Here is a 27,935-nt window from a genome sequence, read left to right as displayed (position 1 = left end):
GGCATAATTCTAGGGGCTTTTGACATCAAGTACATGCCTCGTACCTCTGTCAAGGGCCAAGTCCTTATGTACCTAGTGGCCGAGTTTGTTGAACCCCCATTAGAAGAAGTGATAGTGACACAAAACATGGATGGAAAATCGGTTAGCACAATCTCCCTGCAAGAACCTTTATTTTGGAAGGTATACGTTGATGGTGCGGCAAATCAAAGGGGCTCTAGAGTGGGGCTAGTTCTGGTTTCTCTTGAACAAATCACCATTGAAAAGTCACTAAGATTGGGATTCTCGGCTACAAATAATGAGGTTGAATATGAAACTCTGCTGGAAGGAATGTCAATGGTTCAAAGAATGAGGGGAAAGGCAGTAAAGATGTTTTCAGACTCAAGACTAGTTGTTGGCCAAGTGAAGGGCGAGTTAGAAGCAAGAGATGAGAGAATGCAAGGGTACTTAAGTCAAGTTAGGCATTTGCAATCAAATTTGGAATCATTCAGCTTATTGCACATCTCTAGAAGTGGAAACACACATGCTAATTGCCTAACCACGCTTGCAACCTCCTCGGCGTAGACTTTACCTCGAGTTATTCTTATAGAAGACTTGTACAAACCCACGGAGGTAAAAGGAAAAGTGGTCCATGTTCACCAAGTTAGAGTAAGGCCTAGCTGGATGGATCTTATAGTACTATTCTTAAGAGAGGACATCTTGCCGGAGGAAAAATTAGAAGCTGATAAAGTACAAAGTAAGGCGCCTCGTTTCTAGCTATCCGAGAACCAAAAATTGTACAAGCGCTCTTTTTCTGGGCCATATCTACTCTGCATTCACCCTGAAACATCAAAGCTACTCCTTAAGGAGTTACATGAAGGGATCTGTAGAAGCCATACAGGAGGCAGATCTTTGTCTCACAGAGCCATCACTCAGGGTTATTGGTGGCCAAATATGCATAAAAAAGTGCAAGAATATGTAAAGAAATGTGATTAATGCCAAAGATTTGCACCAAATATACATTAACCAGGAGGAGTCCTTAACCCTCTATCCAGCCCTTGGCTATTTGCTCAATGGGGCTTAGACATCGTTAACCCTTTCCCCAAAGCGGCAGGAAACAAGAGGTATTTGCCGGTTGGCACAGATTACTTCACAAAATGGGTTAAAGTTGAGCTTTTGGCAAATATCAGGGATGTGGATGCTAAGAAATTTATTTGGAAAAATATTGTCACACAATTCGGGGTCCCTCGTACCCTCATCTCAAACAATGACCTTCAATTCGACAGCAAATTTTTCAGGAGATATTATTATGATCTTAGAATTACAAACAAGTATTCCACTTCAGCTTATCCCCAAGGAAATGGACAAGCCGAAACTGTAAATAAGGTCATAGTGACTGGACTCAAGAAAAGGTTGGGTGACGCGAAGGAAAAATGGGTAGAAGAGTTGTCACATGTCCTCTAGACGTATAGAATTACGCCTCGCAGGTCAACAAGAGAGATCCCCTTTTCAATGACTTATGGAGTCGAGGTTGTCATCCCTTTAGAAACTAGCTTCTCAACATTAAGGACGAACTTATTCAATCTAAGCAGTAACAATGAGATGCTAAAAAAGAGTTTAGACTTTATTAAAGAAAGAAAAGAAAGTGCAATGGTTCAATTGGTATACTATTAGCACAAACTCAAGCAAGGTTATGATGCCAATGTGAAGTTGAGGCCATTAGTGCTTGGTGACTTGGTGTTAAGAAAGATTCTAGGCATAGCAAAGAACACGACGTGGGGAAAGGTAGGGCCCAATTGGGAAGGACAATATCGCATCACCTTGGTGGCTGGTATAGGAGCATATTTTCTGGAAGACTTAGATGAGCATGTAATACCGCGCCCTTGGAATGTAAACAACCTGAAAATATATTATTATTAATGAAAATTTCCCTTGTCAATATGTTTATTTGTTGTATAAAGGCATTGTACTTCCCTTTATTCATTCTTTCCTAATATTAAACAAGACCTTAGTTATGCTTGGCTTCTCAGACCACATATTTTGGCCAAATTAATTCTTGCTAACATCTATATAAGTGATTAAATAGAACCTTAGTCATACCTGATTCCTTGGACCAGATGCTTTAGGGAAATTAAAACTATGACATCTTTATATAAGTATTTAAACAGAACCTTAGTCATGCCTGGCTCTTCGGACCAGATGCTTTGGGGAAAATAACACTCTATGACATCTTTATATAAGTGTTTAAAAAGAACCTTAGTCATGCTTAGCTCCTTGGACCAGATGCTTTTGGGAAATTAACACTCTATGACATCTTTATATAAGTGTTTAAACAGAATCTTAGTCATGCCTAGATCCTCGGACCAGAAGTTTTAGGGAAATTAACATTCTATGACATCTTATATAAATGATTAAACAGAATCTTAGTCATGTTTGACTCCTCGAATCAGATGTTTTGGAGAAATTAACACTTAATGACATCTTTATAAGTATTAAACAGAACCTAAGTCATGCCTGGCTCATCAGATCACATGCTTTGGCCAAATTAATACTTATTGACATCTTTTATAAGTGGAAAACAGAACCTAAGTTATGTCAGGATCCTCAAACCACATACTTTGGTAAAATTAACACTCAAAGACTTCTATTTATTCATTTTTTTTTTAGTATTAAACAAAACCTTAGTCAGGCCTGGTTTCATAGACTACACGCTTTGGCTAAGTTAATACTTGCTGGCATCCTTCTAAATGTCAAGGCAGATCCAAGATTATAACCAACTTCTCAAATTCATGGCTCTGAGCAAATTAAAGTCTTTAGCTATTTATCTAAGCATTAGGTAGAGTGAAGGATATCTGCCCCTTTTTTTCTTTACAAAGTATATTACTTATCTTTATTAGATCTAACATTCATTGCAGAAAAGTCAATTCACAGTACAAGTATGTGGTAAACTTCTCTATTGCTGGTACTTGGTTAAATTGATTAAATTGTTAGCAGTGTATTATTATCAATTTTCACTAAAGATGAAGCAACAACATTTCAATGCTATTTATGATAGTAATACTCCTCAAAGCACATAAAGCGAAAGTGCAAGAGATGAAGAGAAAAACATTCTCATTAAATGAAAAAGGGAATACATTATATACATTGACAAAATGTCTTTTTTTTTAAAAAAAATCATTCTACAAAAGAAATTGCAAAGAAAATCCTAAGTGCTAGGCCTAGGCCTTGGCCTTGGGAGCAGAGGGTTTTCTTTCTGGCTTGGCTGGGAGGTAGGAGCGTCCTTGGCCTTAGGATCAGCTTCTTTGGTCTTGGCCTCTGCTTCCTTCGCTGTTACTGCAGCTTCCTTGTCCTTGGCAGTGTCCTTGGCTTTTGAGGAGGGCCTTTTCTCCTTGCCCTTACCCTTATCTTTGTCCCCCTCAGCCCCCTGGCCTGAATCACCAGCTTGGCTGGATCCCTTCAAAGCCTTAGGGAGAGGGAGAGCAGCTTGGATAGTCAAGGGCTGCTCAGAAGTCTCTGGAGCAAGGACAGAGGGAGAGGAGATGGCACCTGGGACTTCACGGATATCTGGGTGATAGTATATGCTCCTAGGCTACCTCAAAACAGAGTTTGCAAGGACCCTTGTAACACTAAGGGCCTTATCCCATGTCGCGTTGCAGTAATCCCACATATCTCTGAAAGCTCCCCAGCGAGCCTAATTTACGTCTCCTTCACGCCGAGCAGATAAGACACTTGCTTCACAGCCTCGGCTGCTTCCTTGGCCAGTTGAGCTGCCTTCTTGGCCTTCTACAGCTCAACCCTAAGATCTATGACCAATTACCTTTGGGTGGCCAGATCTATCTTGGTCAAGTGTAGTTTTTGGCGCTGATCCTCAGCCTGTCTTTCCACGGTCTTTAGACTCGCCTCAGCACTCAGGCAAGCCTAGTCCGCTGCTCTCAGCTTCTTGGACAGCTCAGCCTGCTCTTGTTTAAGGGCTCCCAATGATTTTTCAACATCAGCACGGGAGAGGGCCTCAGCCTCAGCCTCATTACGGGCGTCACGAACCCATTCCTCGGCCATAAAAACTTGCTGAGCAATCTGCCCAAAGACAACGGAAAAATCACATGAGTTAACAAGTAAAGAAAGAACGAAAATACAACTTAACGTTTAACTTCAAGGATATGATAGATTGCTTACCATGGTGAGATCCATTTTCAGGGACAGAAAGAGGTCATTTTGCTTGAAGTGATTGTAAGCCTCCATGTCCCTAGGGAGCAAAAGAGGTTGCTCCAGAGCTTCAGCAATATATCCTGCACGCCCCCTTTGGAAGTCTCTGACTGAGGTGTTCCAGGGGATGGCAGCCCCATCCACCTATATCTGAGGAGACTAGGTGCGTTGCGTCATGCGCACATCAGCCCTGTTTTGCTCCTCTCGGCTGTCCATAGAGTTGGACCTCTTGTCCCGGGCGTCTTTGGCCACTTTTGTTATTTTTTCCCCTTTTGAAAGCCCACCTCCCTTTTTTCAAGCACCTTAATCGGCCTTTTCTTCTTTAAATCAAGAATGACCTTGGTGCTGCTACCTCAGACAAAACCTGCTGAAGTGGTAACACCACGAGTGGAAGGTCTCTCTAAACCAAAAACCCTGGCTTAGAAGCATCTATGCAATTCAATCTAGGATCACTAGCCTTTATTGCCTGGCTTGCATCCTGAAATGAGCGAGACAAGGGTTCGTATTCCAAAATTAAATGAGCGACTTGTAGCTGTCTATCTTCGCTTATAAATATCTCAGATCTCAACAATTTGTTGAGACCCGGTACGTTGACGAAACTAAGTCTCAGAGCAACGTGATTTTTATCTGCAAAAATATCCGAGGAGGAAATCATGGTCAAACCAATGAAAACTACCATCAAAATAAGATGAAGTGTTAAAAGTGGAAGGGGATAAAACTAAGAGCGCTAAATCCCCTGCCAAAGGGACTAATCCTAGCGTACCCCACCTGGCACTCTCGCCCGAGTTGGGCAGTGAGGACCGTCATTCCACTCCCCGGAGACAATAAGGTAGTCATCCTTCATGCCCTTGTTTGATTTAGGAAGGCACGATATCAGTCTGACGATGGCGGACCAGGACTTGAGATAATATCTAGCATCGACAAGCTTGTGATACTCGTACATGTGAACCACATCATTCCACGTGAGCCCCAAGCCATCTGCTTGTTGAGAGCGTCTATGCAACCCAGGACCTTAAATAGGTTAGGAGCGCACTAATAGGGAGTCAGTCTGTGGTTAATCAAGTAATCCTTGGTTACCCTACCCATGGGAAGCGTCATTCCTCCCTCTATGAAAGCAATCATGAGAATGACAACTTCACCCACTTCTCTATTGGTAAGAATTTGGTTTGGAGCACAATATTGCAGGGCTACTCCCTGCGAGATATGGTATCTAGCCTTAAATCCCTCCATATCGGTTGGAGAGTCTACTAAGTGTTTAAATCTACCCATCTAAGCAAACGTAGGTGACACGAGGAGGTTGGCCAAGGAGAAAAAGAAAGTTTAAAGTGATAGAAACTTATGAAAACAAGTGTATTAAACCCTGAACCTTTAGAAAAATCTTTTGGGAATTTCTTAAGGAAAAAAGTTAAAAAAACTTAGGAGTGTGGAGTTTTAGTGAGTTGGAGTGCTTGAGATCTTTGGAGAGCTTGAAAATTTGTAAAGTGAGGGGAGAATGATTTCCCTCAAGGCTCTATATAGAGGGTGAAAATGAGTGAGAGTTATCCCGTTCAAAATTTCAAGAAAAAGATCAATCGTTGGATTTACGCCTCACCGTTAAATCTGGAGAACAAAGCACCACCTAGAGCAATTAATGGCGCCTTGCGGACTTTGAAGTGTTAGTGGAAATTATGGGGCGCGTAAAACAGCACTCCCACACGTGTAAATCAAAGAATAGAGTAGAATTAGCTCTTAAAAATTCAAAACCCCTGTTTTCTCCTCGGATGAGAGGAAAAAATAGGAGTTTTGAGGGGCTATTGTAGGATTAAGGGCCCAAATTATATATTGGACCTTAGGCCTTGTTCGAGAGCGTGGGTGGTCCATGGAGGCACAAATGGTAAATGACAGTTTAGGCTCAAGATTTAATGAGTAAGATGTAAATAGGAAGGTTGTCCGAGGAGGAATATCTTCTCGAATACAATAAGTACAGCTCAAATATGTATTCCAATGATCAAAGTGACCTTTCATAAAACTCCAGTGATAGGGACGTGCATCATGAAGATACGAGAAGGAGGGGAATCCAAAAATATCTAAGTAAAAACTGCTACCATCGCATTGAATGCACTGCAGCTACTTTTCTAGCCGCATTTATGTGGAGAAGACCTCTGAACAGTGTTGCCTTGGCTACCACAACTCATAGAAAGCCAAAGAGGGTGTCTGATGGGACAGGTACTCAAATATGGGCTTAAATGATCAACAAGTGTAGGATCAAGATGGTCCAAAGGGAGTTATATGATGTAAGAGACCCTTCATGAGGAAGGGATTGGAAAAATAGAGAAAGAATATTGTAACAATCAAAATTATACTTGTCCCTAACTGTTATTGATTTGTATGACAAAATACCTCTTCGGACAGTGAATTCATTCAGCTCTATTTTCTTTGTTCTTGCTTGATCATCTTTTAAATCCATACTAGTCGTTGTCAAATTCATTAGGACCTAGTTCTTCGACCCACTCTCTACAAATTTATTGTACTGGGCTCACTAAGCTAAGATCTCATACATTTTGGGTTTAGGCTGCGAAACGTATCCCTACAAGAAATATATCTGAAGTAAACTTAAAAAAATTCTATCCTACTAAATTAAATAAATTTTCATTATTGCTTTTATTTTATATTATAATAAATATTCATAATATTTTGTAGGAGTGGGTTTTGGTTCCTAGGCCCAAAAAATGAAAGGATTAAACCCTAAAGAGCCTGATACAATGAATTTGTAGAAAGTGAGTTTAAAAGCTAGGCTCCAATGGATCAATCAACACGCACAATGAATCAAAAACAATAAGAAAGTGAAGGAAGACTAGCTCTGTGCAAAGAAAACCTTCCTTGGCAAAATCCAAGAAGAGTAGTCCTAATGTATATTTCTTTTAAACTTGAATACAATTTCAGTTTTTGTTGCTACAATGTTTTCTCCACGGATTTTTCTCCCCCTTCCCCTAAAGGGTCTCTTACATTATATAGCTTCCTTTAGATGATCTTGGTCCTTCATTTGTTGATTGTTCAGGCCACCACTTGAGTGCTTGTCCCATCAGAGACCTTCCCAAACCCCTTGTGAGTTACGGCAGTACTGTTCAGAGGTCTTCTTTACATAAATGCAGTCACGAGCTTTGGTGGGATGCATTAAATGTGGTGGCATCCACCATCCCTTTAGTCATGGTAGGACTACCCCTTCTCCGAAACTCTTTTTCTACAGTGTGATCTCCTCTGGTAACGTGCCACTAACACCCTCATCAGCACGATAATGGCCCCCTCGGCCTTGGGTATGGCATGTGGCACAATTACCTTACTCAAATTCATGTACCCCATAATTGCCCCTCAAAACTTCGGTTTTTTCTCTTATCTAAGGAAAAAAGTGGGGCTTTGACCTTGGATAATTAATTCCACACATTTCTTTGACTTCCACACGTGAGAACGTCACTTCGCGTGCCCCGCAACCGTTATGGCACTTCAGAGTCCACAACTTCTCATTAAATGCTCCAGGCAACGCTTTGTTCCCCACGTCTTACGGTGAGATAGAGATCCTACGGCTGGCATTTCTCCTCAAATTTTGAGTGGGATAACTCCCACCCAAACCCGCCTCTTATATAAGGCGCCTGGGGGATTTATTTCTCTCACTTTCCCAATCTTCAAACTCTCAAGACTTCCTAAACCTTCAAACTTTCAAGACCTTCCAAATCTTCAGACTTTCAAGGAGATCCTGAAGTGACCCTTGTCCTTATTCATAGGCTATTTTCACATTCCCCAGGGTGTTTCCTTGCAATACTGCTCTCCAAGTGAGTAGCTCACCCACAGGAATGAAGGGGAGATCATCATTCCCATAATCGCTTTCATAGAATGGGGAATGAGGCTTCCCATGGATAACCTAATCGGGGATTATTTGATTACCCATAGGCTGTGCCCCCACCAATGCGTACCTAACCTATTTAGGATTCTGGGTAGTGTAAACGCTCTCAACAAGCAAATGGGGTTGAACCTCACCTAGCACAATGTCGTTTGGATATACGAGTGTCATCTATTGGTAGACTCAGATTACTACCTTAAGTCTAGGTCTTCAGTTGTTAGGCTCGTCTCATGTCTTCCCAAGTCCAACAAGGGCGTGAAGGATGACTACCTAATCGCCTCTGGTCAATGTCAAGACGGTCTTCATTGCCCAACTTGGGAGGGAGAACCAGGTGAGGTGCCCTAGGTTTAGGTCTTTTTACACGAGACTTAGTCTAGTGATTCGCTCTTTTTTTTTTTAATAATTATTTTATTATTTTTATTTTTTTAAATTCCTCTAACACTTTGTTCTTTTCTAATTGAGGGTTCATCTCTCAAACTGTGATTTTGCATCTCGACTGTTTTCGCAGATAAAAGGCACGTAGCGCCTAATCTTAACTTCGTCAACATCCCCAATCTCAACAAGGTGCTGAGGTCCGAGGTGTTTGTGAGCGAGGACAGATAGCTAAGAGCTGTCCATCTCATCCTTGACTTCCAGCCCTTATCTGATAAGTTCCAAGACGTGGGTCACGCGATCAAACACTAAATCATATGATTTAGGGTGTTAACCATTATTCAAGTTGTATAAGTTAAGGTGTTAACCATTTGAATAAAATCAACACTAAAACAGATTATTTAAATATCAAAATAAGATTAAAAAATCAAATTTATTTTACATGTACAAATATAATCGATTTTTTAATCTTAAATTTGAATTAATTATTTTAGGTTAACCTTATTTATGCAAGTATCAGAAAAGATTTAATTGCTTGAGTTCAAATCACCCTATTCATTAATTATAAAAATTTTTATTGATCATTTTAATTAGAGATATTACGTATAAAGACAAATATACAAAATTATGCATTTTATATAATAATAATCATTCATTTAGTTAGAAACAAGAATTCTAAAATTATGTAATAATAACTCATTTGGCTATTGTTTCTCTATATAGAGAGAGAGAGAGAGAGAGAGAGAGAGAGAGAGAGAGAGAGAGAGAGAGAGAGAGAATTTATGACTAAAGCATGCAACGCATGAGACTTTCACTAGTATTAATAAAAATATTGGTTCATCATATTATGGGCCCAAAAATAAAAGACATATAATAGAAACCTACATTTACACATCCAATATGACTATGCTAGTCTCACACACATAACACACCCAAAATTGACTTCAAGGAACTAGTGAAATTGACTTCAAGGAACTAGTGACTTTGTTATTTTCATCTTCTATTGGAGACTGAGAAAGAACAGATAATATAACAAAGGCTCCAAATAATATTGTAATAACTGCAGTGAAGTTGACAAGTAAGGCCTCTGAGCCATACTTTGCGAGTCCTAAATTTTCAAGGAAAGTAAGTTTCTGTAAGAATCCTATTGCAGCATTGCCCACTGCCAATGTGAACAGAATCAGTCCAAATACCACATGCCAAGGAACAGACTCGCTCCTAAGCCCAATACTCCCTCCAGGGTAGAAGAAGACCAGGAACCCATATAACCACTGCAAATTAATTTTCTCAATGTTGTTAGGCTGGTTTTCATGAAGAAAATTAATGAAATTTACATTAAAAACAACTCGATTTGTATGAGATTTTACTTGAATATTATGCTGGGTGTTACAATTAGGACAGGTGAGCCCACTTAACTGAGCTTCAATTAACAACAAAGTTTGTGATGGGCCTTGCTTAAAACATGGCCTTCTGATTAAAGTTAAAGACTGGACCCTACATTCCAAGCCCAAGCACATTTCTTTTCCTTTTAGGCACAACATGTATATCACATTCTATCAAGTATCTTTTCTCTTTTCCTCGCAGAAAAGAAAATCGGTAAATTATACTTTTGGTCTTAAAATTGAGGATAATTTTGATTTTTTTTTTTTTTTTGAGAAACAAACACACACACACACAAGGAAGAGGGAAAATGATTCTAACACAAAAGCACACCACAACTCCACTCAGAAATCATTGTAACTTTGATTTTGGTTCTTCAATATTAAAAACTTTAGATTTAGTTCTTCAAATTTCAAAAATGAAATAATTTAGTTCCTGAAATTAGGATAGTTCGATTTTGATCCTTCAAATATGGAGTTGGTTTGATTTTGATCCTTCAAATATGGAGTTTGCTCAATTTGGTCCCTAAAAAGTGGGGGTGTCTTAGTCTCCCATTAGTCACATAAACAAAAAAAATTATATGAATTGATCAAAAGTTCTCTTTTTAAAATTCCATTTGAAACCCAAAATTTTTAAATTGAAAGGATCAAAATCAAACCAACAAATAATTTTAGTGACCAAAAATGTAATTTACCAAAAATAAAATCTAAGCAAGAAGCCAAGAAGCTTTACAATATTGGGTTTTATTAACAGATGTCTTTACAGAAATTGTTAATAAATTATTTTAGAAAATTTTTAATATCATTTTTCATAAAAAATATAAAAAGCTTTTAAAAAAATTAATTAATTATTTTCATTTTTTCATAAAAAGTTTCTAACAATATTTTATAAATTAATAACTTTAAGGCATATGTTAATTTTTCCCTACAATATTTTTACTACAGCGTAACATATGGATGATAGAATAAAAGTGTAATTACCACTTTAGTTCCTAAGATTTGTGCTATATATATTTTTTATCCCGGGCAAATAGTTTTACCTGAATACCAAAGAGAACAATAATCCCAATTCCAAGCCAGGAATGCAAGCTATAGAGATTGGCAATCCCGCTTTCATTATGATACTTGAATACAGTATAAATTCCCAAAATACCAAGTACTAGAGTAATGGCATGAAGCACCAGATGTATCTTCTTCTTCACGTCTTTCCTCAAAGGAAGTGACTTGTAACTAATAATGGCTGCATTTTAATTAATGGCAAATTAATTACTATGCATGTAGGAGAATCTTAGAAAGTAACCTTATTCTATATAGAATGATTTGTAAATTACCTTCACCCCCTATGATAATGAAGCCTACCAACATCAGCAAAGGATGTAGCTGTAGAGAGAAATTAATGGACTTGTGAGGCTTTTTTTGCTTGATAGAAATTGCAAACGTACATAAAAATCAAGTCAAGCAAAAAGGTATACTTTGCATAAAATTAAAGTTTTAGTTGATCAACCACAAATTTTTTACAGAAATAATCAATGATTTAGCAAATATATCTTTTATATATATATATATATATATAGATATAGACAAAACTTAGGTACGATACTTTAAGTGCTGTTTCTTAGGTTCCCCTTTTAAGATTTAGCCATGTGGTTACTTAACTAAAAAATACATTTTCATTCCATGAGAAAAAATTCATATGGTTGAATCTTAAGAGGGGAACCTAAAGAACATCACCTAAGTACTGTACTTCAGTTTTGCCATATATATATATATATATATATATCATGGGAAGATCAAGTGATTCTTTTCTCAAAAAATAAAAAAGATCAAGAAATTCAACATGTGGAAAAGATACTTAATTTTAACCATCATGGCGTTTAACATGTTTATATATATATATATGCTCAAGATGTATGTATGCATGTATGTATTTGCGAGAGATCAGGACAACTCAAATTTGGGAATCTGTTTTGCACTCTAACTTATATTAACATATATAAATGATACTTTACCCATTTTCCTTTCTTATTAAGTATTTGTTTGGCTGGAAGGAAATGATATATATGCATATTTATGATAATTGATTGTGATTTACCACCAAAATGATGATTGTGCATGATTTTCAGTCCATCGAATAGACCGAGAAAAAGAACATAAAAATTTTCGGCTACAAAATTTCTGGAGGATATGAAATTATGCAAAGTATTGGTATGTGAATTAAAAAAAAAAAGCCAAAATAATTTTTTAAAACTTCCAAAGAATATCACGAATACACGTCTAGCTGTAACTATAAGTCTATAATTAAATATTCATTTGGCACCACACGCATGTTATAGCACATGAGTGTTCAGAATCACTCTAAAATAGATAATGGGATAAGCACAAGACTCACAGCTCATGTGAAGAAGGAATTCGAAACCTCATTAATTATTTCGATTCCAATATGGGTAGGTTGCTTGCTATGTGTCCTACATTAATTTCCTAACATACCCACAAAGTAGTAAAAAAAACCCTTAAAGTCTAATTATTATATAATTTTTTTATGTCGTAAATATATATAATATAATAATAATAATGACCCTCACATGGGTACTTTATAAATTACTATTTATTTAAAAAACAATAGCAAAGGTTTTAGGTAAATTTCACCTGTACTAGAGAGGTATGATCACTAGATATGTATGATCATGGTTTTAAAAAATTGGATCGGACCGGTCGATCCGACTAGGTCAATAGGGAATTGGCTTTTAATTCGGTTAAGTTATGATAAAAAACCAAAAATAGTTTAAAAATCAGAAAATAGTGCAAACCGACTGGTTCAACTTGAGAACCAAAAACCGACGTGGTCGAATCGGTTTTGCTGTGGTGGTCTGTCCTCTCTCTCACGTTACAGTTTCGGTCAAATACCGGCTGAAATCAAAATTCAGCCGGAATGTATTTCTCACTCTCTCAAAGAAAAACCAGAAAACCAGTACAAGTTCACCTAAAATACTACTAATATAAAGGAAATGCACGCACAAACCTGTACAGGTACACCTAAAAAACCAAGTGAATGGAGGCCGAAAATTGTCCAAGAGAAAAAAAAAAAACTCATGAATATTGCTTAGAAAATGCTGAAGTTTCAAGCGGAAACTTCAGAGGTAAAAAATTGAAGAGAAAGCAAATGAAGGTGTAAGAACTTAGAGCTGGAGGCATTTATCTGATTTGTAGCCCACGTTTCTCCACCTAGCACCTTCTTATCATTTTAATTTATTCTCTCAATTTATTTGTATTTTGAATATGTTTAAAGTGTAATACATAATTATTAATTTATTTAAATTTGGGTTGTAAATAGTGGTGGTGGTCTATGGCGGCTGTGGTGGCTGTGTATGTTGAGAGGAGACACCAGGGAGCAAAAAAAAAAAAAAATTTAAATGAACTGAGAAATAAAGATTTTGTGGATTTCAGTTCAATTGGTAAAGTCTTTTGGGGTTCAATCCTTGGCCAGACTGAAATTGTTGAGTGAAATTGTTGAAAGTTTATTATGATAAGGATGATTATTTTGTAGCATTTTTATGTTAAATTCTTTAAAAAGATGTTATATATATATATATTTAAGAAAACATATTTATTAATATTGGTTCAGTTTTAGTATGTTAAAAAATTATTAATTATTTATATAATTTAAATATAAAATAATTAAATTATTTATGACATTATCGGTCCGATCATAAAATCAGTAATTAACTCATTTTTTGGTTTTTTTACCGTACCCAATTTTAAGTACTGATTTTTAAAATCATGCGTATGATAGTGATACTCATTTTATTCAAATAAAAATTATTAATTCTTCCCATAAAAAATATATATATTTATATATATTAATTCTTAAAAAAAAGACAATTAGAAAGGTGGGTTTTATTTGAAGGGTAAGGGTAGGTACGTGCTAGTACTAGGCAACTATCACTACTACCAAACAAACAGCTTGCACCGGTACAAATACACCTCTTGTTTTGTACGGAAAAAATACTGATCGTCCTGACAAAATCCAGCTGTTTCGACCTATAAATGGATACGGGCAAAACACGAAATGCTTTTTTTTTTGGTAATTTTGGCAGTTTTTTAAGGGTAGGATGGTGCAAATCTGAATATGTTAAGAAAACCCAACAAAAAGAAAGAGAAAAATGCACAATAACTTAAAAAAATGAAGTTAGAATCACCTCTTCCTCGAGACTTTGACTTCATTATTCTTCACATGATTTGCTTCTTCTGTTTTGTAACTTCGTTCTTTACACTCCACTCTTCCCTGGACTTATGTTTTGCTTTTTCAATGTAAATGCTGAGTAACTTGTATGCTTGGTCAAAAGAGTACACTTCTTTTGATTTTCTCAAAGCATCAAATGATATTTTCAATTGGTGTAACTAATCTTTTGACACGTGGGATTAGCATTTATTGAGTTTGATGGGTGTTTGATTATTTAATAGTTTTCACATTTATATATTTATGTTGATAAATCCATAAAAAAAAATATAAAAAGTTGGCAAAGTAATATACTGAGTTATTAGAACATCTCAAGCCGATTCTTTATATTTTTGTACTGTTTGAAGAATGATATTTAATTTTTACCTATTTACTTCTTTAAATACATTTTTCAATAAATTCTCTATACTTTTCTCTATCTTATTTAAATATAATTTCTTCATTCATTCTTTATTCTTTTTTATCATCATTTATTCTTCTTATATTCATTCCCAACAATTATATTTTTCAATAAAAAATGTTATATTCACAACATTTTTCGTAATATTTTCACAAGAATCAATCAAAATCTTATGTGAAAAGTTGTTACTAGTTCTAATTTGAATCCACCGCTAAAATTATTTTTTTACTCACCAATATTAACTAATAACAATCTATTATTTAAAATTTATTGTGAAAATATTGTGGTAACATTTCTTAATTACCATTTCTTATTTTTTATATTATTTTTCCCTTCACACCATCTGTCATCCATACGTTTTTTTTTTTTTTTCTCTTGGTTTTTTCTCCACCACACACGTATCCCACTCCTTTCATCTATCTACTCTTCTTTTTCTTTTTCTAGTTCATTCCAGAGTCCGGACTCTCTCTTTCATTTTCTAGCTCTCTTTTTTTACTTTTTCTATTTCTACTTGATTCTAGAACACTCTCTAGCATGATCTTTTGACTTCTATTTCTACTTTTATTTTCTTTCCTTTTCAGCTCACTTCACACACAGCCGACGTGGCCTTTGTCTATCTTTTTTTTCTTTTCTTTTTTTTCTTCTTTTCTTGTTCTCATTCACTTTGTTGTTACGATGGAGCTTAGATAGGCTTTCATGCTCTTGATCTGTTGTTTTTGTTTTGATTTTAGATTTGTTGTTCTAATTAAATTTGTATTTTCCCCTATTCTTGATCTATTGTTTCTATTTTGATTTTAGATTGTGTTTGTGTTTTGATTGTGTTACCGTTTGAGAGACAGATGAACAAAAAAGAGAGGAGGAAAGAGGAAGAATATTTTTTTTATTCAGCTGGATATTTTTTTAAGATAAAATAATAGTTCGGAGTTGCTAGTTCTCTAGATTAAGAGAACTACCGTAGCAATTTCAAAAAAAAAATTGGAAAAATTTTGGGTTTAGACATGCCTGGAGCGTGAATAGTGAGCTTTTTTTTCTTCACAAATTTGAAATAGAGCATCTATTGGAGATGCTCTTAGAAATATAATTTTGTATATTGTATAAATTAGTAAAAAGTAGCTAACTTTGTATATTGTATAAAATAGTAAAAAATAATGGTGAACTTGAAACGATACACTAGTATTGACTAATATCCAAAATACCGCTAATCAAATTGGTATAACTTTCGATGTTGTTTTTTTTAACTGGTTTAAGCTATAGGTAAATGTTAAGTAATTTTCCATGTATTAGAAAATATAACCCTAGTTCAAGAAAGAGTCTTTTCATTTCATCAAGTTCGTACTAATTTTTTATTATCTAAAAGAGTTGGTATTGCTGATTAAGAATCAACCTATCACACTTTGTTTAAGTGTGAACCGCTTTACTAGAAGCTAGCTAAAATTCAAAATAATGACATTAAAGACTAAAAAAAACAAAAAATAGTGCTTGGCTTAGCTGTCCAGTGCATTTAGTTACTGATATTAAACAGCTTGTTACCACAATATATATATATATATATATATATATGATTAAAAAAGATTGAAACAGTCCAAGCCAATTGGAGTGGCATCCAATACCATATTCACAGTGAGAGAGAATCAAGAAAAATTTCCAAATGCCAATAAACATGAGGAATAAAACCTAGGTCACCCATTAAACCATAGCTTAAAGTAAAAGTAAAATATTAAGATAGTATTCATTAACAATAAAAAGATCAAAAAATCAAATTTAATACTAAACATGTTAACGACTATCCAAAATCAGGGGCGCCCAAATAAACCAAGAAACACAACATTTCGTCATTTCCCAAGCCATACACACAAAACAAAACAAAACAAACAAACACAACCCTTTGATAGACATGGTCAATCTCACAGGAAAACACCCAAAAACCAAACGAAAATTATAGAACCAAGAAGAGGGAAAGAGAGAGAGGGAGAGGGAGAGAGAGCTTCTACAATTCTACAAAACCCACAAATTACAACCAAACAAAACCTAGTACTGGAAATCATAACAAGTGTATATGTATGTATGTGATAAAAAGTTAAAAACCCTTCAAGAAATCCAACAAAAACCACCGACCCAAGAAGCAAAAGAGATAGACAGAGAAAGAGAGAGTTAGAAAAACTTACATTGAAGATGAGGCTCTTGTTGGTAGCTTCCCATGCTAAACCACCTCTGAAATGTAAGGTCCAAACCAACACAAAAACCAGACCCAAAATTGCCAGCACGTGTGCCACAAACGTGAAAGGAATAGCGCTTACACCAAGTACCATGTTTCTCTGAACCAAAAAACTCTATCCCCTCTGTCTCCTAAATCTTTGAAAAGTAGCTATACATGGAAGTGAAAGCAATCTCTTAAGGCTAAATATATTCTGTTGGTGTTCGGGGTCTAGGGTGTACCCCACAACTTCGTGTCTTCTCTTCTACCACTCATTGTTTACTTACCTTTCAATATTTTGCATATATTTCATCTGAGATATTATTGTGCTATTATTACTGTCGACTTTCTGATGTATGGGAGAAACTATATTGTGTTTCTACTCATACCTAAGAATTCAATACTTCTTCTAACAAACTTTTCGGGATAATTACAGATTATCCATATTAGATTTAGCCCGAATTTAACTTACTCACCCGTGGTTTCATTTTTTACATTTTACCCACATGTGTTTCACTCCGTTATTACTCCGTAACCTACCTCGCTTTCAGACATTACTCTAACACATTTTTTATCAAAAACAAAACCCAAAACAGATTAAACACTCCTCTCTTCCAAAACACACTCCCATCCACATGAGGTAGATCTACTAATTTGCTTGAAAATCATGAGTACATACAATATGAACATCTTAGCATATCAATAATTATGATAAAGTCAAGAACATCTAAACTGAAAGATGTACCACAAAATTGGCAACTTGCGCAACAACAAAAAGGAAAAAAGAAGTCACTAGTCTCTCTCTTTCCAATTCCCTCAATCTCTCTCTCACTCTCTGCCCTCCATTTTCCATGATCCATGAGCTCCGCCCAACACCGATTATCAAGATATAATCACCAACTTGAGCCGCCACCGCACCACCAAATCCACGATTGGATTTCTCTCTCTATCTCACTCTCTGATCTGGCCTACCATGATTCAAACCCAAGGCTCTAAGGTATTCATATGTTCTTTTATAAAGGCTGACTTGGGGGTTGAATCATGGATTAAGGTATGGGTCTTGAACAAAACCCAAAATCAATTCATAGAAAATCTCACCTTTTTTTTTTTCAAAATGACGATATTGATGTGTTGAATGTTTGATAGTGGGTTATTGGTGGTGATGGGTTTTTTGAATTATGAATTTGGTCAGTGGAAGGTGTTGGATTAAGGTTGAACGTAGTTAGAGAGGTCAAGGTTGCCTTATGGCGGCAGCAAGGGGGGGGGGGGGGTTAATGCTCTCAGCATTGAGATTTTTTTTTTTTTCTTGTGGGTTTGTTGTTTTCCTTTGAAACCTTGGGTTCTTCAAAATTTGGATTTTCTTCGTTGTTTTGTAGGCTGACATTCACAATGAAGGTGATTATGGTGGTCTTCTTGTGTTCTGGATTTGAAAAAATTTTAATTTGAGCCATGTTTAAAGAGATGCATATTCCTAGGTTTAAAATAGCCCATTTCGATCTTGTGGGATGAGAGAGACATAAAATGAGAGTAAAAAAACTTATTTACCCTTCTTTTTTAACAGAGGTGGGTAACAGAGACTAAATGGAAGTAACCTTAGGTGAGTAAAGTGTTAAAAATGAAACCACAGGTGGGTAAGTTAAATTCGGGCTAAACCACAGGTGGGTAATCTGTAATTATCCCAAACTTTTTTTTTGTGTGTTTTTGGCATTTGACACACCAAACACCACTATTCAAGCCTCATGAGGTGTTTCAAATGTGTCAAAATTTTGCAACATGCTACAGTACCGTCTCAAATATGAGATGGTATAGACATCAATGCCAAATTTTTTTATTAATAATATAAGTGGAGGAGATAGGTAACTTTCATATATATATATATATATATATATATAGTGATTATAGTGAACCTAGACACAACTCGGACCGCAAAGACTAGCAGCTTATGTCATCTGTGACGTCATAATTTTTAAAAATGTTGTGGGGGCTTATCAAATGTTAAATCATCAGTTGATTATTTTCTCAAATGTTACAAGAGTGAGATGTGAAAAATTAGTTGGTTTTTTTTATGTATTTGTAATAGGAATGGTAGCGCCTAACAAAGAGCAGATATATGGTGTACCCGGCATATATGCTGGGTCATTCACACACTGGCGGTCCCACAGTACTCGGCATATATGTCGGGTACAACATATAATTTTTGTCTAACAAAATTTTTAAAACCATATAAATAATCATAATTTTTGTTACAACTGTCCAAATAATAAATTGTGAATAATGAAAAAAAAATGACAAGTCTATATAAAAGTTATAAGTAATCAATTACAGTCTGCCACGTTACATAGTTAAATTACTCTCATACTAATGTCTCCTTCAATAGTAACAAGTTTTTTCAAGGGTTTGAACTTTTAAATATTTTAAATCCTCAATCCTCATTTATAGCTGTTGTCATAGTTGTCAAAACGTGAATCATATCGTGAATCGATTTTTAATTTTTTTGCATCATGTATCATATTGTATCGTATATTATAAAATATGCAAAAACTTAATAAAATTTATAAAAAATTATAAATATATATATATATATATATAAGATATATTCATTATAAATTTTGAATATATTCAACTATGCTTATGCAATTGCCATCTCATATTTTCGGTACCTCTACGGTCATTGGTCAATGCGTTGAAAAATAGGAGAAAGATCACGTCGGTTACCCTTCTTCTTGGATAGTTGGAATGACCAAAATGTTACATCATGTTAATTAATTCATGGCATACGTAATTGGCGCATGACAATTCAAAGACTCTCTTTCTCTTTCTCTCTCGAGTGAAGAACTTTATTTGAGAATAAAATTCAACACCGGGGATCAAATCATCAAAGTTATCTTCCTCCCTTACACATCAATAACGATTAAAGATTAAACACATTGAGAGGAACTGATCAGGACGATAGCGATGGGTTGCACTCGCAAGAGGAACAGAAATGCTGTCTGAATTTTTATTTTATTTTTTCTCATTAAAGAAATGTTGTTTGTTCTAGTGCCTTTCTATTTGTATGATTTAAAAAAAATGGTGATATATTTAAAAGATTTTGTTTTCTACTCTTGTAAAAATATGGATAAATTACAAATTACACCTCTAAAGTTCGAGAGTGTTTACCCTATATTTTAGTATAAAAAATGTTAAAGTACAAAATTTTACTATCCTAAATTTTAAAAATTGATTTAACAACGAACATAATTTATAAAAAATTAATCATAATTTTTTTTTTTTTTTTTTTGTAATTAGTGATCCATCATTTTGTAAAACATTCTTAATAAAATTTGTAATATTTCTAAAATTGCTCCACTAGTATACAATGGCTTTTAGTTTGCTTGTGTAGCAAATAATATCCAATGACTAGCACCTTAAGTGCCCATTTGTTTCAGCTTTCAGACGGCAAAAAGCACTTTTTGAAACCAAAATAATAAATCAAGCGTTTGGTAATGTTTCAAAATGTGCTTTCTCAAAAAAGCTGCATTTTGAAATGCAAAGAATTCATCCAAAACGTGCGGACAGGTTTCTTGAGTTTTTGCAAACGCAAAAGCACTTTTGATCAATATTACCGTTGGAAATGCAAGAAATTTCCCAAATTACCCTCATCCCACTAACCACAAAATACACTAAAAACTGAAATGACAAACACAGAAAATAATAGGTGAATCTTCCCGATCTAAAATAAACTCCTTTAGAGATGAGTGAACCTTACCTTTTTTTTATGGAGTTTTCCAGTGATCCTTTCCAGAAAATGATGGTGGAAGTGGTGTTATGGAGTGTGTACCATGGAAGGAGATGAGAGAGTGATAGAGAGGAGTGTTTGTTGTATGAAAAAAAAAAAAAAAAAAAAAGGCCGGCCAAGAGAGTGAGGATTCTTGTGAGATGTGTGGTTGAGAGCATTCTCATTAAGAATGCTAAATTTTAGCATGCTAAATGCTATAAATGTTAAAAAGCACGCTCTATCAAAACTTTTAAATCCTATAAAATTTGCAATTCGGCTACAGTGGACAGCTATCTCTAGCAGCCCACTGTAGCAAGATTGTAAAAAAAAATATATTTGTTTACTCACTTTCCCTCCCACCCGCTTCCCTTTTTGTGCCTATCTCTATTGGTTTTCCCTCTTTTTTTTTTTTTGGGTTCACTCTTTCTCCCACACCTACGCCTCTGCCTCTGCCTCCTCTCCTTTTCTTTTCTTTTTTTTTCTCCCTCAACCCAAGCCGCTCTTCCCTTCCCTCAATCCACGCCGCCAAACCCATCTCCGCTTCACTACTCCCTCTGACCGAACCAACATCACAAACACAGCCTCTTCTTCCTCTGAGTGAACCCATACCGAACCCACTCTTCTCTCCCTAATGTGTTCTGGCGATTTTGTGGGTCTGGGTTTGTGGGTTTGAGTTCATGGGTCTCTGGGTGGGTGGTGACTGAGGTGGGTTGTTGTGGTTGAGGCGTGGGTCTCTGGGTTTGATGCAGGTCACCATGGGTCTTGGGTTTGTGGGTTTTGTTCACCACTCTATCCTCCGCCTCCCTCTCTTCCTCTCACAGTGAGGCTTCTCTCTCTCAAGTTTAGTTTAGTTTACTTTTTTTTTTTTTTTTTTTTTTTTGTGTGGCTATGGGGTCGATTTTTGGATGGATGCTGATTGTGGTGGCAGTGGGTTGGCCATGGGTCTGGGTTTGCTATTGAATGTTGATGGTTTATGGTGGTGGTGACTAATTGGGGTTGCTTGGGCTGAGAAGAAAGTGGTAGAAAGAGAGAGAAAGTGGTAAATTAAAAATAATAATATTTAAATGAAGTTGTAAAAAAAATAGAATGTTTGATGTTTGGTAAATTGTAAAATGGTATTTTAAAATTGATAAAGTAGGATTTTGAAGTGGTAAATGCTAAAATATTTAACATTCTTAATGAGAATGCTATGAGGGGAGTGGGGTAGGTGGGGTCACACATGTGGGTCCTTAAAATATCTGACCTTTTTTTCTTTTCTTTTTTTCTTCTTTACTCTTGAATTGAGCTGGGACGTCACAAAAGGTGTAAAGTTGGCACTCGTGGCTAAGGAAAAACGGAAGGAAAAAGAAAAAGATAAGGGAAATGGGTTGGGTTGGGTGTGGGGCAAGGTGTCAATAAATATATTAAAAGGATAGAATATATTTGAGTAACGGCATTTTACATTATTATGAAAAATTATTGTGAAAATGTAGTGAACATAATACTTTTTGAAAAGAAAAACGTTAAAGCTAAGTCCTTTTTTACAAAATCTTTTATTAAGATAGTCATTTATTATTAACATGAAGTAATTATTATTATTATTATTATTATTAAGAAGAAGTTGATACTAAGTATGAAATAAACTCTTTTATATATATACACATTTTGTCATTTTTGGAAATTTACCACTCAAACCACCACTTTTATAAGTGTTAGCCAAACACTCAACTTTTTCAAAAAGCACTTTTTAGCAGTTCTTACTAAACACTCAATTTTTTCAAAAAATCCAATTTCATACTGTACTTTTTAAAAACCCCACATTTTCAAAAAGCCCCGTTTCAAAAAACTAAACCAAACTCGTGCACGTTTGCTAAGCTAGGTTATCTGGGCAAGTCTCTCCGAGTGGGAACAGGGATCTCCGAGTCGGAACAGGGAACATAAAATCAAGATGCAGTCTGAATATTTTACAAAAAATCAAGAAAAATAATAATAAAATGACAATTAACTAAGTTAACCATTGCATGGACTTTTTGGGATTTCTTTTATGACTGAATTTGGTATAAGTATGGCAAATATTACCGAAAATAAATAAAATATTGCAGTACTCTGTATTATTTAATAAAACTAAACCCCCCCGTAAAAAGCTCAAAGTAATCAAAATTGGCTAACATACTTGAAAGTTATACCTTAAAAAAAAAAAAAAAAAAAAAAAAAAAAAAAAGAGCATACATAATATACTATAATAAAGCCAAATTACTTCATAAATAAACAAAGTAGGTTGAAACTAGTTACTCTCTTCTAAAAAAACTAATTACTTCATTGTTAAAAAAAAAAGAGAGTTAAATTACTTCTATTAGGTAACATTTTACATATATAATATTATAATTTAGCTCTCAGCAGTAGGCAATCAATTATAGGTGCAGTTGGTGTGGAAACTGTGGACACCCAAGAGCATAAGTAAGTGTATTTTGGTAATTGACATGCCTTTTCTAAAAGCATAGCACTATCTTGCCTCAGTCTTAAATTTAATGCCACCACCTCTAATTATATATACCAAATTGTCATTATGCATTGTTTAATCAACATCATCCTCCATCAAATGTTAAACAATAAAGCTAATAAGTAATGAGTAATAACACAATAAAAATCTACAATAAAAAATTTCTAAAATTCTTAAATTAGCTACCTCCTCTTACATTGGACCCCCCAATCTCTAATAAATTAATTTTTAATAATTCATGTATGAAGAGATAAACTAATTTAAAAATATTATGAATTTTTTTATAAGATGATTAAAATTAGATGAGACACATGATAATATAATTTTTAGAAATATGCTTGGGCCCAAAAAAAAAAAAAAGCTTTACCTATGCTATCATATTGCTGGTCTAAATAAATTATATATGATGAAATTGAATATTTTCCAATACAATAAAATTTCATTTATTCAACCTTAGTCCTACTTGGTCATTTCTAATGTAGTTACCAGAAATTCTAGTGTTTATGCCAGCCCCAATTTCATGGAAAAAACTGTTCCTGTAAACCAAAAGCATTTGCATTGTTACAAAAGCAACCTGTTGTTCTTTTGAAAACTAATTAATTCAGGTTGTTGCATTTTGATGTTTTCAAGTAAGATGTTTATTAAGGTTTGATATCTTTAATATGTGGGCAAAGTTAGATCTAGTTTTGCATTGCTAATAATTCTTATTTCTATGTCAGTTGACAATACAGGTTCTTACTGCTGGAGCTTTGCGTTGTATCTGTATTTTTACTCCATTTTTTGCTTTTCAAGCATATGGATACTATAATATATGCCTAGGACGTGACCTACATGAAATGAGGCCCTGGTGCAAAGCAAGAGTACCTCTGCTGTACAATTTTATTCAAAGTCATTATTGGTATGTTCATCTTTAACTAATGCTTGAAGTTCTTAGCTACAAATCCATGAATATAGGTGAAAGATTTTGAATTTTCCTTTTCCTCATTGATAATTGCTTCAAAGCCATCTTAAGGATGAGTGCTTGCTTTGCTTGGTGCATTGCCGTTATTTTTTAAATTTCTTTTAAGTTTATTGATATCGTATTTGTTATAATTTTCTATTGGATGATGCAAGATTTGTACTTGATCCAGAAAATTTTTTATTGGAGTTCCACAATGAAGCTTATCATGTAACTTGTAAGATATTAATTTTTAAAAACAAGAAAGAATTAAAGTAAAGATGCGTGTGTCTAAATTTTGCAAATATTGATTGTTTCTTTTGATGCCAGGGGAGTAGGTTTCTTAAGATATTTTCAATTAAAGCAGTTGCCAAACTTTTTACTCGCATCCCCTATATTGTCTTTGGCGGTTTGTTCAATTATTTACTATGCAAAGTCGAGGCCTGAAGGCGCTTTTTGCTCCCTGGGGTTTCAAGCTTCTATAGAGGAAAAGAATTCTTCAGCTCTGTTTTTTTCTCTAGAGTCAGTTCCAAGATCAAATATAGCTCGCCTGCCAGAGAAATCTTACTCTAAGATACAAGGTATTACTTTCATTGAAATGACAGGGAAGATATGGTACATCATATAATAAATAGTTCTTGCTGAGTGTTTGTAATCATGCACATGAGCTAACTCTTTTTCTTGGGAGGTGTTATGCTCTGTTTGCAGTACAAAAACAAATAACACTTTCAACTAATGATTGCTAATAACAGAAAATCACAACCTTAGACAGAGGAAGCATACGAATATAGTGGATCCCATTGCTCTCCCAATAGAAAATGATCCATTAGCAAAGCTGGGATACTTGTCTCTGTTCTCCCATTTGTTCTGCAGTTGGGATTTATGGCAGCTACAGCATTTTTTGTCATGCATGTGCAGGTAGACTCATTCATCCTATAACTTATGTAATATTCCTTAATCTGTTGAAGATTATACAGTTCGTCAACTTCAGCTTTGTGAAAATTTTGTCACTTTGCCTATTGTATTGGATCATTATTATTTTAAGAATGGAAACGGTAACCCTATTGGTAAGAAGTTGAAGGCGTTTGTGGGCCATGTGGCTTACGATAAAATTTTCATTAGACAGATAGGAATTTTGATATTTACTCCCACCAAGTTTTACTCACCAGTGGGAATTAGCAAATTTATGGAATCAAAGCTAAATTTTTTGTTAGGTAATAAATATTAAGAGGAAAAGAAAAAATGTATCAAAGGATTGCAAAGTCTTGAAGGGATTAAAGCTCCTAAAAGTTAAACTCATTATACAAGTTTTATGAGTTGGGGGGCGGGGAAGGGGTGTACAGTTCCATGAATAGATCATTATTCACATCATTCACCTGCCCTGATATCAATAAGGCCCTGGCTTTGATGAAATTGAACACAATTTTCAAAAGACTTCAGGGTTGAAAAGCTCCTAAAAACTCCTAAAAGTTATCTCACTATGTAAGTTTTTATGTGTCTGGATGTACATGCATTGGAAGGACCTGTATTGGTTAATTTTGAAAAAAAAAAAGAAAAAAAAAAAGCTTCACGAGATCGGTTATGTGGCTCACATTATATTCTTCCATGCACACCTATACAATACATATATATATATATATATATATATATTTATTTATTCTTCCATTCACCCTGATCCAAGTATACAGCTTTTAGAAAATTTGCTGGCTGCTGTTTCTTTGCTTAAGTTTGAAACTCCCCTTCTTAAAATTTACTCATCAAAATATAAACTTTGCTTAAAATGTTCTGCTTTTGGATATAAAAGCAGGGTGTTTCACTCTGGTTTATCAATAGAGCTGTTAAGTAGTACTCTGTTCAGCCTTTTGCCGTTCTCTAGTTTCTTTTCTTTTCCAATTACATTCCTGCTAATTCGAAGAATTTGTGTTAGTTAAAGATGGTTTAAATGTCCCAATACCTTCATGTTTCACTTTATCTGATGATGGATTCCTTTCTTATGTTGTTATTTGATGACTGATTCTTGACAGGTGGCTACACGTTTCCTGTCAGCCAGCCCTCCCCTTTATTGGTTTGCCTCACATTTAATGGTACATCCTGGTTCTAAGAGATGGGCATATCTAATTTGGGCGTACTCTGCCGCGTACATTCTTCTCGGTAGTTTACTCTTTTCAAAATTTTATCCTTTTACATGATAAGCTCCATTGTGGAACCCTTACATGAAAAGCTTCATTGTGGAACTCCAATAAAAAATTTTCTGGATCAAATACAAATCTTGCATCATCCAATAGAAAATTATAACAAACACGATATCAATAAGCTTAAAAGAAATTTAAAAAATAACTGCAATGCACCAAGCAAAGCAAGCACTCATCCTTAAGATGGCTTTGAAGCAATTATCAATGACGAGAAGGAAAATTCAAAATCTTTCACCTATATACATGGATTTGTAGCTAAGAACTTCGAGCATTAGTTAAAGATGAACATACCAATAATGAGTTTGAATAAAATTGTACAGCAAAGGTACTTTTGCTTTGCACCAGGGCCTCATTTCATGTAGTTCATGTCCTAGGCATATATTATAGTATCCATATGCTTGAAAAGCAAAAAATGGAGTGAAAATACAGATACAACGCAAAGCTCCAGCAGTAAGAACCTGTATTGTCAACTGACATAGAAATAAGAATTATTAGCAATGCAAAACTGGATCTAACTTTGCCCACATATTAAAGATATCAAACCTTAAATAAACATCTTACTTGAAAGCATCAAATGCAACAACCTGAATTAATTAGTTTTCAAAAGAACAACAGGTTGCATTTGTAACAATGCAAATGCTTTTGGTTGACAGGAAAAGCTTTTTCCATGAAATTGGAGCAGGCATAAACACTAGATTTTCTGGTAACTACATTGGAAATGACCAAGTAGGACTAAGGTTGAATAAATGAAATTTTATTGTATTGGAAAATATTCAATTTCATTGGATGCATCATATATAATTTATTTAGACCAGCAATACTAAGGGCACGTTTGGTACACTGCAATGATTATTACATAGAAATAATACTAAGTATTACAAGGAATACATTAAGTTGGAATGTAATAAATATTATTGTTCATTAGTTTGGTGACCATTTATGAATAAAATTCTGAATATGTATCCACAATTTAGAGAGTATAAAAAGGTGTAATGAAATCATTTTTAAGTCAAATTTCCTAAAATACACTTATTTTAGGATGTTCAAAATAAAGCTAATAATTAACAACAAGGAAAATTTATTTTCTTTCCTTTTGAAGATGTGGCAACCAATGGCTTTTTAGGAATTTTTTTTTTAAATTATTACTAAGGTAAAGGAATAGATATTCAATATTTTTTATAAGGAATAATTATTCCTCATTTTGAAGAATAGTTATTCATAGGGAATAAATATTCATTGTAATAAAAACATAACCAAACAACCGAATAGTTATATTATAGGAATATCTATTACATTACAGTATCTATTACAATCTACCAAACATGGCCTAAATGATAGCATAGGTAAAGCTTTTTTTTTTGGGGCCCAGGCATATTTCTAAAAAATGTATTATAGTTTTTTTAAAATTTAATGCCCACATATGATAGTTTTTTGGCTAGGTCTCTCATTTCTTGCCTCAGTCTTAAATTTAATGCCACCACCTCTAATTATATATACCAAATTGTCATTATGCATTGTTTAATCAACATCATCCTCCATCAAATGTTAAACAATAAAGCTAATAAGTAATGAGTAACGACACAATAAAAATGTTCTAAAATTCTTAAATTAGCTACCTCCTCTTACATTGGACCCCCCCAATCTCTAATAAATTAATTTTTAATAATTCATGTATGAAGAGATAAACTAATTTAAAAATATCATGAATTTTGTTATAAGAGACAAAAATTAGATGAGACACATGATACAAAATTAGGCATGATTTAGAATTTAATTGGATCTAGACTTTTCAGTTTTTTCACCAAATAATTCACTTGTATTGAGTATATGTGATTAGTTATTTTATTTTATTTTTATTTTATAGTTCATTAATATTATATTCTTAGTATTTTGCACTCATTAACTCGCTTATCACAAAGATTAAAAAACTTAAGT

General features: G+C 34.6%; 1 protein-coding gene and 1 pseudogene across 1 annotated transcript; one reads left to right on the top strand and one right to left on the bottom strand.

Annotated features, from left to right (window-relative positions):
- Positions 1-9,212: 9,212 nt before the first annotated feature.
- LOC115978083 (transmembrane ascorbate ferrireductase 1-like) lies at positions 9,213-16,825 on the bottom strand. Its single transcript, XM_031100112.1, has 4 exons — positions 16,607-16,825; positions 11,136-11,184; positions 10,845-11,044; positions 9,213-9,696 (listed from the first exon to the last, which is right to left on the bottom strand). The coding sequence occupies exons 1-4, from the start codon at positions 16,748-16,750 to the stop codon at positions 9,370-9,372; spliced, it is 720 nt and encodes a 239-aa protein (XP_030955972.1). The 5' UTR covers positions 16,751-16,825; the 3' UTR covers positions 9,213-9,369.
- Positions 16,826-18,717: 1,892 nt separating this feature from the next.
- LOC115994899 lies at positions 18,718-25,997 on the top strand (annotated as a pseudogene).
- The last annotated feature ends 1,938 nt before the right edge of the window (positions 25,998-27,935 follow it).

Source organism: Quercus lobata, chromosome 1, assembly GCF_001633185.2.
Source record: "Quercus lobata isolate SW786 chromosome 1, ValleyOak3.0 Primary Assembly, whole genome shotgun sequence".
Classification (NCBI taxonomy): domain Eukaryota; kingdom Viridiplantae; phylum Streptophyta; class Magnoliopsida; order Fagales; family Fagaceae; genus Quercus; species Quercus lobata.
Note: the sequence above shows the minus strand (reverse complement) of the source record. Positions and strands in the feature narration are given on the sequence as shown.